This window comes from Phascolarctos cinereus, unplaced genomic scaffold (assembly GCF_003287225.1).
Source record: "Phascolarctos cinereus isolate Bilbo 61053 unplaced genomic scaffold, phaCin_HiC Scaffold_2;HRSCAF=192, whole genome shotgun sequence".
Lineage (NCBI taxonomy): Eukaryota > Metazoa > Chordata > Mammalia > Diprotodontia > Phascolarctidae > Phascolarctos > Phascolarctos cinereus.
In genome coordinates, this window is record NW_027555625.1 from 165,045,888 (window position 1) to 165,061,314 (window position 15,427).

Here is a 15,427-nt window from a genome sequence, read left to right on the forward strand (position 1 = left end):
AACCTTCAGAATCTACTCTGTTTTCTCATAGGGACCTTTGGTGCCCCTTAGCTTGGGCTTTCCTAGTGTGATCATTCCTGAACTGCTGGGGTTATTGCTACTTCCTGGAACTTCCAAGGACCCCTCCCTGGGATTTTCTGACTACCTTAAGTCTTTTTCACTTCACTGGGTCCTTCTTGTGGTTCTTTGGCTCTTGTTGCCCCTAAGCATAGAGAATTGCAAGTCTCTCTGAAGCAATTGGAAGCTGCAAACTGGTTTAGTTGTCCTGGTTCTGGCTTTGCTGGTGGTTCTCTTTCCTATGGGCCTTATGTTGCCATCTGTTTTTGTGTGTGTGTGTACAGTTCTGGGATCAAAGGGAGTAATGTACTAACTATAGTTTCTTATTGAATTTCCTAATAATTATTCTGTCTGGTCTGAAGTCCAGGTTTTTGCTAGAGTAGTTTTGTGGAATCTGGGTGACCTTTCTCAGTTTAGGCAGCCATCTTAACTGAAAGCATCCGTTCTGAACTTTTTATGGATCGATAAAAGAGTGATTTGGAGTAATTAGTCTGTGATAATGGTTCCAATTCTACTACATTTTAAAGGTTGAAGTCTACAGTTTATTTTGAGGGGGGTGTGTGTGTGTATGTGTGTGTGTGTGTGTGGTATTTGTTGTCATTCAGTCCATGAATAATATGGTCATCTGATGTGTAATTCTGGCTACCAAGTAACATTTTGCTAGATTTTCATTAGGTTCTAAATTTTTAAAACCTGCAAGATATGTTGCATAGTTTCTTCCATAATCTACATAAACACTAAGTTAATTCTAGACTCCTAAAGGATAACTTTTTTTTTAAAACAGACTTTCCCTATCCTTAAGTCATTAGTATTTTTTTTAAAGGCAATTGGGGTTAAGTGACTTGCCCAGAGTCACCCAGCTAGTATGTGTCAAGTGTTTGGTCTGAGGTCAGATTTGAACTCAGGTCCTCCTGACTTCAGGGCTGGTACTCTATCCACTGCTTAAGTCATTAGTATTAAAAATGCCTAGGCATATTTTATACCATTTTAAAATAAATCTGTATTTTCCTGGGTATATTTTAAATGTATTAGCTTTCTCAGGATTCCCCAATGTAAGTTTTTACTACTGTCCTTTGTTAAGAATGCTAACACTGAATTTATCAAGTATTCTTTTGGCTTTTTAGCTTTTTAGTTGGAGAAGGAGCCTATAGATGGGCAGTGGATCATGGAATACCCTCATGTTCTCCAAGTGTTATGACTACAAGTGAGTAAAGCCTTTGAGGAAGTTAAGGAATGTGAGTATGTATGCCTGTGTATGCTTGGAAAAGTGCTTGCTTATGTTGTCAACTGAAAGAATAATAGAGAAGATGTATATAAAAAAACCCTAAATGTTATAGTTTTTTTATTTCAAAATATACCTTTAAGTAAGTGTTTTGATTTCATTTTAGTCACCTTGAAATTCTGAGAGTCTTGGGAGGAATATCTTAAGTATTTTTTTTAATTAGGTTAAAGTCTATTTCAAGTAGTTTAAAAATAAGTATGAGAGCATTTAGGTGCTCAAAGATCATGGCTGTTGTCTGTTTCTGGTTTTGTTATAAATTAAGAGTCAATGCTGTTAGAAGATGAGTGTTTAGTTTTTTAAGCAGGAGGAAATGATCTCTATGTAAGTAAGCCTCACTTAATTCTTAACTTACATGGGAACCTCCTTCTTGAAAAAGTAGTACCATGTTGCAGGGTAGAGAGAATTTAAAAGTTTCAGTTGGATAAACCAAGGGAAAATGTACTGTTTCATTTACTAATATGAAAATTAATCTCTTTATGAATGTGGGTCACAGAGGTCAGAGTCAGAAGGAATTATGGTGGCCTGAGTTCAATTTGTACCTGAAAAAAAAATCCCTTCTGTAACATACCTTCTTAGTGATCCTCCTCCCTTTCTTTGCTTGCAGACGTCTGATAAGGATGAACTTGCTCCCTCCTGAAACAGTTCTTTACAGTTGGACACCTCTGGTAGTTGCTAAGGTTTTCCTTCCACTGACCCTAAATTTGTTCCATCCTGTACTCATATTTCTATCCAGTGTTCTTCCTTATAGTGCCTAGAAGAACAAGCCTTATCTTCCTTTCAAATGATAGCCCTTCACATATCATAGTATAGGAATATAGTAATCATCTTCCATCTAAGTCTTCTACTAGTTGAGCATTCCCATTTATAAGAACCCATCATCATATACTTATCAATATTCTTCAAATGTTGTGTCTAGAACAGAACAATTATCTAGATGGGTTATGATGAGGGCAGAGTACAGTGGTATTATTACTACCTTAATTTCTGGACACTGACTTTTTAAACATACTACAAGTTTGCATTGCCTTTTATGGTTGCCATTTCATTCTGCTGACTCATTGATATTTCAGTTTTCTAAAGCCTCTAGATTTTCTGAACTGCTTTATATCTTGTACTTGTGAAATCAAGTGTAAGGTTTTGTATTTATCTCTACAAATTTTTTTCCAATTTTGCCTAATATCAAGCCTATCTTGAAGATCTTAAACCTTGAATTTGCCATTTAGTATGTTTAATATCCGTTCTAGCTTTGTGCCATCTACAAATTTGGTAAGGATTATATTATGCATTTATCCAAGTCATTAGAGAAGTGTTAAACACCACAAGATTTATCAAGCACACATCTCCTGGAAACTCCACTGGACAACTCCTTTCTAGAACATCGAATCAGTCTTTAATGTTTCTGTATCACTGGGAAGAAGGTGTCTAATGGGGTGCCCCAGGGATTCATATGTGTTTTGACATTCAACCAGTTACAAATTCACCCAACTGCAGTATTGCCTAACCCCTAGCTCTCTCTTTACCATCATCATAGCTTGAGACACTTTTTGAAATATTTAGCTTAAATTTAAGTTAGCTATAGATTAGAGCAAACTCTTATTTTTCTTTTAGACTTTATTAATGCCTATTTGTTTCTTTATGCCACATTCATTATCTGATATCCTTCTCCCCTTGACTCTTAGTAATCGTCTCTTTATAACAGAAGAAAACAGTTAAGTAAACCAGTGGTTTAAATATATTATAAATATATATTAAATAGATAAAAATATAAAACATTCCTTTGAAACAGCTAGATGATATAGTGGATAGACAACTGGACTGGGAGTTAGAAATATTTGAGTTCAAACCTCACCTCACACACTTATGTTTTATCCTAGACTAATCATATAACATCTCTCAGCCTTTTTATTCATCTATAAAATGGGGATGATAATAGCATTTTACTCACAGGGTTGTTGTCAGGATCAAATGAGGTAACATATATGAAGTACTTTGAATATCTTAAAGTGCTATATAAATATTATAATATTACTATAAGACTTGATGAAATCATATTGTCTTAATCATTGTTCTTATTTTTAGATATTCATTAACCATTACTTTAATGATAAATACTAGAATTTTACCATTTTTTTAAAAGTCAAGTACATTGGCTTATAGACTAGGATGATTTGGGATCTATATTGGTAGAATATACATACTGCTGAACCACATATATATAAAATATCTTACTTGTTATTGTTATTTGCCAGATTATTCCTTTGTATAATTACCATGCACACATTTCATTGATCTCTTTTGTTCTGTTTTTAATTCTTTGTGTTTTATGAATGTTTGCTACTTCAAAGAAACATGTAAAGGTTATAGATCTTAATGAGTACACTTCAATAAATGTTAGAGCTATTTCAACAGCTGTCCATGTGAAGAAATCAGGAACTTCAAGGATTATTCAAAGTCTACAGTGAAACAGGATGAGTTGCATTGAAGCACAAAGAAAAGTCAGGCAGTCAGTCAGCAAGCATTTATTAAGCCCTTGTTATGTATCAGGCACTGTGTTAAGGCATTGAAAGTATGACCAAAAATGAAAAAATTGATAAAAAGTTAAAAACTCAATGTAAAATAGCCTAATAAATCTTCAGAAAACAAGTGGAGACCTTCAGAGAAACTTGACAGATAGAAATGTTATAGATTCTTCTACAGTTATCCATAAGCTTCTTGAAGTTGGAGGAATAGCAAATAGAGAATTTTTTTCAAAAGCTGATAATCATAGTTATCAATAAAAAGTGTTTGTTATAGTTTAGAAAATACTCAGACTATAGTATTGAAAATTGAAAAAGGGTAATTTTTACTGCTGATAATTCACTTTTTAATTTAAGGTTATGCTAAAGCTTGTAAGAAAAAATTCAGATGCATGTAAGATCTGGGTATCTTCTTCAGATTATAAAATTTTTACCTCCAAAAAAGTTTTTGGAATTTTTTAAAACTTTTCATGGGCCTGGCTTGGAAGTCTTATATCTAAAGGAAGATGATAGACTCTAATAAATTTTTTTTAAAATTTATTTTATTTTTTCTTATTCATCAAAAATCTCCTTTTTCTCCATCCCACCCAATCCTTCTTATCTACCTATCCCTTCTTTCTTTTCCCTTCTATTTCCCTGTTTATTGAAATGTTTTTCTGTATTCAAATGTGTTTTTATATATATATGTTTACTCTTTCAACCAGTTCAAATGAGAGTGAGATTCAAGTGCCAGCCACTCCCCTTTCCTCTTCCTCCTCATTCGCAAAGATATCTATTTGTGAACCCAGATTATATGACATTTTCCCTAAGTTTCCTTTTCCTTCCTTCTGCTCAGGGGAGGGGATATTCCTCTTCCATTTTTCTTTTAACATCAACATGTAATAAAATCACTGCCAGGAGTTATTTGATTAGACTCTCTATGACCTATTATCTAATGATGATAGGGTTCAGAGGGGATACATGTTTGAGTGTAAAGCAGTTTATCCTTGTTTAGTCCCTTATTATTCATTCATTTTTACCTTTTTATGTTTCTGTTGACTCCTCTGTTAGAATTTCAAAATTTTTATGCAGCCAGCTCTGGTCTTTTCATTAGGAATGCTTAGAAGTCTTCTAGTTTATTAACTGTCTCCCCCCCCCCCATATGTTTATACTTAGTTTTGCTGGATAAATTATCCTTTGCTTTCTGCAGTGCCGTATTTTAAACTTTCTGCTCCTTTATAATGTTGACTGCTAAATCATGTATGATCTTGACTGTGGTTCCTCCATTCTTGAATTCTTGCATTTTGGCTGATTGCAGTATTTTTTCTTTGACTTGGAAGCCTGGGAAACCTCTTCTGCCAAGCGTTAATTTCATTTCCAGTTCTTTGTTACACAGCTCTCATTTCTTTTCCAGTTTTTTGAAAGTGCTCTCATTTTACATATAAAAAGATTTGAAACTTTTTTATTTTTTATTTTTTTATTTTTTATTTTTAATATATAAATTTATTTTTAGTTTTCAATATTCACTTCCACAAGTTTTTGAGTTCCAAATTTCTCACCCCTCCCCTCACCCCAAGATGGCATGCATTCTGAATACCCCTTCCCCTGGTCTGCCTTCTCTTCTATCTCTCCTCCCTCCCTTCTCTTATCCCCTTCCCCTTCTATTTTCCTGTAGAGCAGGATAGACTTCTATACCCCATTTCCTGTATTTTTTATTTCCCAGTTGCATGTGAAAACATTTTTTTTAAAACATGTGTTTTTAAAACTGAGTTCCAAATTTTCTCCCTTCCTCCCTCCCCACCCACCCTCATTGAAAAGTCAAGCAACTCAATATAGGTTGTACATGTGCAGTTATGCAAAACTCTTCCTTAGTAGACATGTTGTGAAAAACTAACTCTATTTCCCTTAATCCTATCCTGCCCTCCCATTTATTCTATTCTTTCTTTTGACCCTGTCCCTCCTCAGAAGTATTTGCTTCTGATTACCCTCTTTCCCAATCTGCCCTCCTCTCTATCACCCCCTGCTTTCTTGTCCCCTTCTCCCCCTATTTTCCTGTAGGGTAAGACAGATTTCCATACCCAATTGAATGTGTATGTTATTCTCTCCTTAAGCCAAATCCTATGAGAATAAGATTCCCTCATTCCCTCTCACCTTCCCCTGTTTCCCCTCCACTGTAAGAGACTTTTCTTTTCTGTTTTTTTTTTGTGAGATTATTTACCCCATTCTACCTCTCCCTTTCTTCTCTGAGTATCATCCTCTCTCATCCCTTAATTTTATTCTCCAGATATGACCCCTTAATCTTCAACTCACCCTGTGCCCTCTATCTATCTACATATACATACATAGAATTTTTTTCCTTCAACTACCCTAATACTGACAAAGTTCTCATGAGTTACAAATATCATCTTTCCATGCAGGAATGTAAACAGTTCAATCTTAATAAGTCTCTTATGATTTCTCTTTCCTGTTTACCTCTTCATGTTCCACTGGAGTCCTGTATTTGAAAGTCAAATTTTCTGTTTAGCTCTGTCTTTTCATCAGGAATGCTTGAAAGTCCTCTATTTCACTGAATGACCATTTTTTCCCCTGAAGGATTATACTCAGTTTTGCTGGGTAGGTGATTCTTGGTTGTAATCCTATCTCCTTTGCCCTCCGGAATATTATATTCCATGCCCTGCGGTCCTTTAATGTAGAAGCTGCTAAATCTTGTGTTCCTGATTGTGTTTCCACAGTACTTGAATTGTTTCCTTCTGGCAGCTTGTAATATTTTCTCCTTGACCTGGGAACTCTGGAATTTGGCTATAATATTCCTAGGAGTTTTCCTTTGGGGATCTCTTTCAGGAGGAGATCTGTGGATTCTTTCAATTTCTATTTTGCCCTCTGGTTCTACTATATCAGGGCAGTTTTCCTTGATAATTTCTTGAAAGATGTCTAGGCTCTTTTTTTGATCATGGCTTTCAGATAGTCCAATAATTTTTAAATTCTCTCTCCTGGATCTATTTTCCAGGTCAGTTGTTTTTCCAATGAGATATTTCACATTGTTTTCTAATTTTTCATTCTTTTGGATTTGTTTTACAGTGTCTTGATTTCTCATAAAGTCACTGTCTTCCAATTGCTCTATTCTAATTTTTAAGGAAGTATTTTCTTCAGTAATCTTTTGGACTTCCTTTTCCATTTGGCCAATTTTTCTTTTTAGGGCATTTTTCTCCTCATTGGCTTTTTGGACCTCTTTTGCCATTTGGGTTAGGCTATTTTTTAAGGTGTTATTTTCTTCAGTATTTTTTTGGGTCTCCTTTAGCAAGCTGTTGACTTGTTTTTCATGATTTTCTTGCATCACTCTCATTTCCCTTCCCAGTTTTTCCTCTACTTCCCTTACTTGCTTCTCAAAATCCCTTTTGAGCTCTTCCAAGGCCTGGGACTGATTCATATTTTTCTTGGAGGCTTTGGATGTAGGAGCTTTGACTTTGTTGTCTTCTTCTGGTTGTATATTTTGATCTTCTTTTCCACCAAAGTAAGATAATATAGTCTGACTCTTTTTGCGCTGCTTGCTCATGATCCCAGCCAATTACTTGAGTTTTAAACTCTTTGTTAAGGTAAGAGTCTGCTTCCAATGTGGAGAGTGTACTGTCCCAAGCTTCAGGGGTTTGTATGGCTGTTTTCAGAGATACTTGTAGGGACCTGTAAATTTTCAGTTCTTCCAAGGTGGTATGATAAGGGGTGAGGTGTTTACTCCTTTCCTGGCCTGTGACCACAAATATTCCTTTCTGTCCTGTATCTGTGAGGAGGGCTTCCTCTCCACAGCCACTCCAAGCTCCACCATGCCAGCGTTCCTCCTCACCCCAGCACTGCAGCCCAGAACTGTGCCCCAGATCCACACACGGGCAAAATGAGATTCCTGCCTCAGCACTGGCAAAGAGATCCCTGCAGTCCCTCTCTGATCAGCCACTGGATTCCCCCTCAGTCTGTGGGTCGGAAGCTCGGGAAGCAGCTGCCCCCCCGCGCCCCCCACGCCGCTCTTGGGGAATGGAGCTGTAACCGCACCTTCCTGTTTCAGCACCGACAGAAACAGACTTTTCCCACTGACCTTCTAAGTTGTCTTTGGCATTGGTGGATTGAGGAGTCTGGAAACCTCCACAGCTGCCTGAGATTCAGTCCTCTGAGGCCTGCTCCAGGTTCCCTGCATGCCCAGCCCAGCGCGATACACCTTTCTGATCAATCATCCAGGTTGTCTTGGGCTGGAAATTCATTTCACTCTGTCTTTTTGTGGGTTCTGCTGCTTCAGAATTTGTTTAGAGCCCTTTTTTATGAGTATTTGGAGGGGTTTGGGGGAGAGCTCAAGCAAGTCACTGCTTTCACTCAGCCATCTTGGCTCTGTCCCTGAAACTTTTTTTTAAAAGAATAATTCTTGCTTCATGTCTTTTAGGATTTCTAGTTGAGTTTGTACCCAAGTTATGTTTTACTTTGGGTCTTTGCTTGTAGTTGTTTTGAAGTCATTCTCCTGTGTTTTTGTCTTGAACTTCCATGCTGCCATAATTGCTCATTATGGCAAGATTTTTTTTTTGTTTGTTCATTCTTCTAGCTTACTTTATGACTTTGAACTTGATGTTAGGGTTAACATCTGTGAACTCCTGGAGGCAAAGTATGGGCTGGTCTCGTTGCTGCTTTCTTGGGTAATTGAGTGTTGGTTTATTCCAGGCACCCAAGAGACAAGCAGGGGACCTGCAAATTTTCAGTACTCTCAGAGTGGCCTGATCCACGAAAAAGTATGATTGCTCCTCCTCTGGTTTGAGCTCTACAAATCTGTGACTTGTGTTGTGGTTTGAGCAGCAATAGAATGCTGTTGAATTTAAACCTTTCAGAGGGTCAGAATTTTAGGGTTTTTGAGCTTGTTATTCCTGTGCTGGTTGATCTAGGTGCTGGAACTGAGACTGTGCTCTACTCCTAGAGTCTGAGCTACTCTGCTACTTGCTTGCCTTTAAACTTCTTGCTTTCTCTGTACACTGCCCAGGACCTCTCTAACTGGGAAAAACACTTCTTGGCAAAGATCCTCTTCTTAGTCCACTCCAGATTTGTGACTGGAGCTGTATGGTAAATGACAAAGCTGCCAGTTGTGGTTTCTTGGTGTGGTTATTGTGGCACCCTATTATGAATGTGGAACTTTTCTTGCCCTGGTCCATTGGTGCTTGAGTGTTCCAGGTGTTGGCATGCTCCTAGCACATCCTGACTGTTCACAGACCTCTCTTTTTGTTTCTCTTTGCTGAGCTGGGCTGGAGAAATAACTAATTTTGGTTTTTTCTGGATTTTCCCATCAGGACCTGGTGCATTTTCTAGATCTGGTTGAAGAAGGGTGTTTTTTGTTTTTGTTTTTGTTTTGACAGTAGGGGAATTCACTACACTACTTCTTACTACATTGCCATCTAAACTGTTTCTGTCTAATAAATATATTTTTGTAGGGAGATGCAGAATTGCTCCAAAATTATAGAAATTCCTAAATGAAGATGGAATTTTAATTACTGCTTTGCACCATTTCACATGCCACACATTACAAAAATTTCTCCAGCGAGCTAGAGAGAAATAATTTTTTACTGTCCTGGAACTTGTCTGATTTGAACCTTATTGAAAACTTGGGGGCTTTCAAGACTAGACTTGGAAAAATCATGTTTGTTAAAGGTGTGTTTAATATCTACTGTGATAAAAGTGTGGTTTCATGATTCAACATCAAAAAATGTATTAATATCTTGTGAACTTAATGCCAAATTCTCTAAAATTGATTGCAGCAAAAAGCAGATATTACATGTCAAAATCCATTTTTAAAATTTAAAATTTTTAAAATTCTTAAAATTTAAAAATTAAAAAAAAATTTTAATTTAATTTCATTCATTCATATACCTATGAAAGAAATATGATAATTTTTATGTAGTTCCTGAGTCTGTTTTGGCAGGTATACTCTCAGGTATTTTATACTATTCTGAGTTATTTTAAACAGTTTAAATAATATTAAATAATATTATTGCCACATAGCATGGTTTCCATATTTATCTCTTTTAATTAAATCTCTTTTACCTTTAACTTCATCTGACATTGTGATTGCTACCCCTACATTTTTTACTTTAGCTGAAGCATAATAAATTCTATTGCAGCCCTCTATTTTAACTGTGTTGTGTATCTTTCATTTTTATTTTATTTTATTTTTATTTTCATTTTATTTTATCAGACAAGTTCCGGGACAGTAAAAAAATTATTTATCTCTAGCTCTCTGGAGAAATTTTTGTAATGTGTGCCATGTGAAATGGTGCAAAGCAGTATTTAAAATTCCATCTTCATTTAGGAATTTCTATAATTTTGGAACAATTCTGCATCTCCCTACATAAGCAACATTGTTGAATTCAGATTTTTAATCCATTCTACTATCTGTTTTATGGGTAAATTCCTTTTTATCAGTAAGTTAATCATTTTCATATTAAAGTTATAATTACTAGTTGTGTATTTCCTTCCATCCTATTTTTCTTTGTTATGCTTCTAGCTGTATTTATCCTATTCCTCCTCAGGCATCTAATTTACTTCTAACCCCTACCTTGCCCTCCTCTTCCTTAATCTACCTACTTCTCTAAGAGTCCCTCTTTTATCCTCTCCACCCACTCTTCATCTTAATCTGCCTATCCTTCTAAGAGTTCCTACTTTATCATCTCCTTTACCCTCATAATTCTTAATGTATACACCCTTCTAAAAATTCTTACTTTATCCTACCCCTTCACCCTCTTATTTCTTTATAAATTGATAAAAAAAAACTTTTATACCCTCCTAAATGTATGTGCTATTCTCTCTAAGCCATTTTCAATGAAAGTAAGGTTGCAGCACTACAAGCCCTCTACCCCTTGTTTCTTCTGTATCAATTCCTCCTTTCATGCCTTATTTTTATGAGATAATTGTTCTTTTCTACCTCTTCCCACAGTTTTATTTTTTAGACTCATCTCATTTTACTCAGCTCAGCCCAAGCCTTTTTTTCAAAGTATCCAAGTAGTGATGACAGTCTTAAGAGTACTGATAACATGAAAGAACATGTAAGAAGTAAACACTTTGACCTTGAATCCTTTATAATTTGTCTTTAATGTTTACTTTGTATTTCTCCTGGATCTTGTATGTAGAATTTTCCATTAAGTTCTGGCCTTTTTGTCACAAATACCTGGAAGTCTTTTAATTTGTTAAATGTCTGTTTTTGTTGTTGTTGTTGTTCAGAATTATACTCAACTTTGCTGGTTAAGTTATTTTTGGTCGCAACCCCAGCTCTTTTGCTCTTTGAAATATAGCGTTCCAAGACCTATTTTTTTTTTGTTTTTTAATGTGGAAGCTGCTAGGTCTTGTGTGATCCTGATTGTAGTTCTGCAGTATTTAAATTGTTTTTTTTTCTTCTTGTTTGTGATACGTTCTCCTTATCCTGGGAGTTTTGAACTTGGTTCTGGTCACTTCTCTCATCATCAGACCACACAAGTCTTTCCAGGTTTTTCTGAAGTCAGCCTGTTCACCATTTCATATAGCACAATAGTGTTCCATTACAGTCCTGTACCACAACTTGTTCAGCCATTCCCCAGTTGATGGGCATCCTCTCAATTTCCAATTCTTGGCCACCACAAAAAGAGCTGCTATGAATATTTTTGTACATGTGGGTCCTTTTCCCATTTGTATGATCTCTTTGGGATATAGCCCTAGAAGTGTTATTGCTGGGTCAAAGGGTGTGCACATTTTCATAGCTCTTTGGGCATAGTTCCAAATTGTTCCCCAAAATGGTTGGATCATTTCACAACTCCACCAACAATGCATTAGTGTTCTACTTTTCCCACATCTTCTGCAACATTTAACATTTGCCTGTTTTGTCATGCTAGCCAATCTGATAGGTGTGATGTGATAACTCAGACTTGTTTTGATTTGCATTTCTGAAATCAATAGAGATTTAGAGCATTTTTTTCCATATGACTATAGATAATTTTAATTTGCCTGTTCCTATCCTTTGACCATTTATCATTTGGGGAATAACTTGTATTCTTATAAATTTGACCCAGTTCTCTATATATATCAGAGAGACTGGTTGTAAAAATCCCAGGATACTCTATTAAAAGCTTTAAAAGATATGAAAGTTTGTACATTCTGTTGTATATTTCAATAAATTTAGTTACTTTGTCCCAATTAATTTGTATACCAATGAATTTGATTGACATCTGGAAACTGAAGAAATCTGCAACTTTTTTAGTAATTTATAGTCTTAGAATGCCTAGGCCACTGAGAGATTGTGACTTGCTCATGGTTGCTTAGCTGGTATATGTCAGAGGCAGGAAATGAACCCAGGCCTTCCTGACTCCAAGGACAACCCTGTATTGACTTCATCATGCTGCTTCTTTTTAAAAAGGTTTACTCATGAAAACTGTTTTCATTAACATTTTAATAAATTCCTTTTAAAAACACTACCAGGTATACCTACTCTTAGATGGTTACATCCTGTGTTATAGATAAATACATTTTTTTCGTTATTGAATGGATTTATTTTAAAAATACAATGCTACATGATCTTTTTCTGGACAGAAAACCTTTTTTTAAAATATGAGATAAATTATTTGCTAACAGTTAAAATTAATGCATTCTGCTTTTCACTTTTCTTCCCAAATATTTATCATGCCTCTTTTACTTACATTTGTTAAAATGACAAATGCAATAATGTGATAGAATGAAAACATTACTTAATATATCTAACAGTTCTTGAGTAGCTAATATGCTCACTCAAGCTTATAAATATTTTTAAAATAGCCTAAATACATAATTACAGTCCTAAACTATAGGCCTGTTACATTTTGTCACATCAGTTCTCATACTTTTCAGAAGGCTTTAATGTTACAAAGATTTTTTTTACAAAGGTAATAGTTACATATCCTGGCATAAATTCCAGCATTTCTTAGGCACATGAATTAAATGGTATGTCTAATGTACTTATCTCTATCCACAATGGACCAGCTTTCAAATGTTCTAGAGTATTTGAAATGCTCTTGAGCCACAACTTTGTTCCTGACTAGTCATGTGACCTTACATAAATCTTTTGTACTCTTTGGGTCTAGATTTTTATCTGTAAAATGGGGGCATTACTTGCCACATGATATCTCAAAGGGGATCAGATATGACATAATAGCTTGATTTTCTGTAGCACTTTAAGGTTTCCAGAATATTTCATTATCTCATTTGATCTCACTTTGTCTTATCTCTTTTGATCTTCACAACGATCCTATGAAGTCAGTATTTATTTAAGAAAATGCATTCGTAGTTTCAACTTGGGGTGTTAGCAAGGAATTTAACCTGGAAGTGATGCAGATGTTCAGATCAAGTCGTTGGTGTATGACCAAGCTTCTGTCAGTATTGGGCTGGTAAAAGGTGAAAAGAAAAATCCAGAGGTTCTAGGAATGAGTAAGTATTGTAGGTGAAATGTCCTCACCCTATAAACTCCCCTGAATATTTCTTAGTCTAGATAAGTCACTCTGATGTTTTTTTCCATCTCACAAGGGACCTTAGGAATTGATATATTTGATTTCCTTTCTCTGCCTGCTACCTATTTTTTCCCCTACCCTGCAATATTTGTTTAATTTATTTATTCATTTTTTGGCAAGGCAATCTGGGTTAGGTGACTTGCGCATCCATGGTTACACAGCTAGTAAGTGCCAAGTGTCTGAGGCTGGATTTGAACTTCAGTCCTGACACCAGGGCCAGTGCCATGTCCACTGCACCACCTAACTAGCCCCCTACAATATTTCTTTATTGTGATCTTGGTGCTTATCAGTCAGTCAGTCAATAATAGTTACTAAGCACCTACTATGTGCTGTGAAATAATATTTATAAAGTGCTTGACATAGTCCTGGGCACATAGTAGGCACTTAATAAATGCTTGTTTCCATCCAGGAACTAGGTTGAGTACTAGGGATACAAATACAGGCAAAAAAAAATCCCTGCCTTCAAGGACCTCACAGTCAAATGAAAAAAACTTGTGAGTTCTTTTTTCTTTAATTAGAATTTTGTTTTTAGTATTCTTCCCGTACTCTTTATAATTTCTTTTTTTTTTAGTTAAACTCTTTAGAAGTCAAAGCCTATGTAGGTGATTAAAAATGGATCTTTGGGTATATAATAGGAGCTAACATAAAATTTGTGTATTGTTTAAAGGAAAAGCCATTGTTTCTCAAACACCTTCCTTCTCAAGGATTTTCATTTTTTCTTATTATGAACATAAATATCAACAGAACTTTTTCATATGTAAAGAATGGAAAAATAGGATTGTATTTGAAAGTGCAAATCCTTATTTGATAGGTTTTTTTAAAAAAAATTAATTTATTTTTTCTCCAGTTACATATAACAATTTTCAACATTCATTTAAAAATTTTTTTGTTTGTTTCTCTCCCTCTCTTCTGTCTCCCTTCACTGAGAAGGAAAGTAATTTGATATGTTATCCATGTGCAGTGATGCAAAACATATTTGGTAGGTTTTTTAAAGTATGCAATAAATTCATTATATTAGTCTTGAATCTGCTCTACTTTTTTTTGTGTCTCCCTCTGAACTGTGTGTGATCCATGCATTAAAAAAAGTTTCAATGACAATTTTTTCTTCCTATTAATTTTCTTGGCATAATAATTACCAGCTTGTTTCTCCCTTCAAATACTGTGTACCAAACCAAATACTCCCCATACATTCCTCTCTTTGTATCAAATAAACATAGTTAATCAAAACAGATACACACTTTGGTCATATTTTAGAACATGTTTCATTCTGTATCTTTTAGCCGTCGCTTCTTATAAGAAGGTACTTTCTTTTAAAACATTTTTTTCAATCAGCAGACATCTAGCTTCCTTTTCAGCCATCCTTCAATAGATTAGAAGGTGCTAATTCCCTTGTATTCTGCACTGATCAGAGTATTGTGTTCATTATAGGGTCATGCTACATTGATGCATACAGTGTTCAGTTTGAGATGTCCAGAGAAGCTCAAACAGGGTGTTAAAGGGCCTCAAATTCATGCAATATGAGTATTGGTTGAAAGAACTAGAGATGTTTAGCTTGAAGGAGAGATTTTGAAAAAAGACAGGTCTTCAAGTATTTGAAGATCTTTCACTTGGAAAGTAGATTAGACTTGTTTTGTTTGGGTTGAAATTTCAAAGAGTCACATTTAGGCTTAATGTCAGGAAAAACTTTGTAACAGAGGTATCCTAAAGTGAGTGGGACAGGTCCCGTTAGGAAGTAGTGTGTTTCTCCTTACTAAAGATATCTGGGTAGCAACTTTATTACTACTTGTCAACTAGGTTATGTGGTAAAGTATGGATTCTTTCTTAGGCATGGTTTAGAGGAGATGGATTCTGAGGCCATTACCAAGTTTGAAATTCATTGAAACCAAGGCAAAATTTTATATGTAAAGGATGAATTTCCTTTGTATTCCTGAACAAAGTCTCAGGTCCTCTTTAAGATTCAGCTCAACAGGGGCAGCTAAGTGGTGCAGTGGATAGAGCTCTGACCTTGGAATCAGGAAGACTTGAGTTCAAATCCAGCCTCAGACGCTTGACACTTACTAGCTGTGTGA

General features: G+C 35.5%; 1 protein-coding gene across 4 annotated transcripts in view; it reads left to right on the plus strand.

Annotated features, from left to right (window-relative positions):
• Positions 1-15,427, plus strand: part of TASP1 (taspase 1) — a 277,878-nt gene that overhangs the window by 54,437 nt on the left and 208,014 nt on the right. For all 4 annotated transcript variants that reach the window (XM_020986166.2, XM_078149716.1, XM_020986172.2 and 1 more), the window contains one exon: positions 1,182-1,261. In XM_020986166.2, coding sequence (XP_020841825.1) covers positions 1,182-1,261 — 80 coding nt within the window. The remainder of the gene's footprint in view (positions 1-1,181; positions 1,262-15,427) is intronic.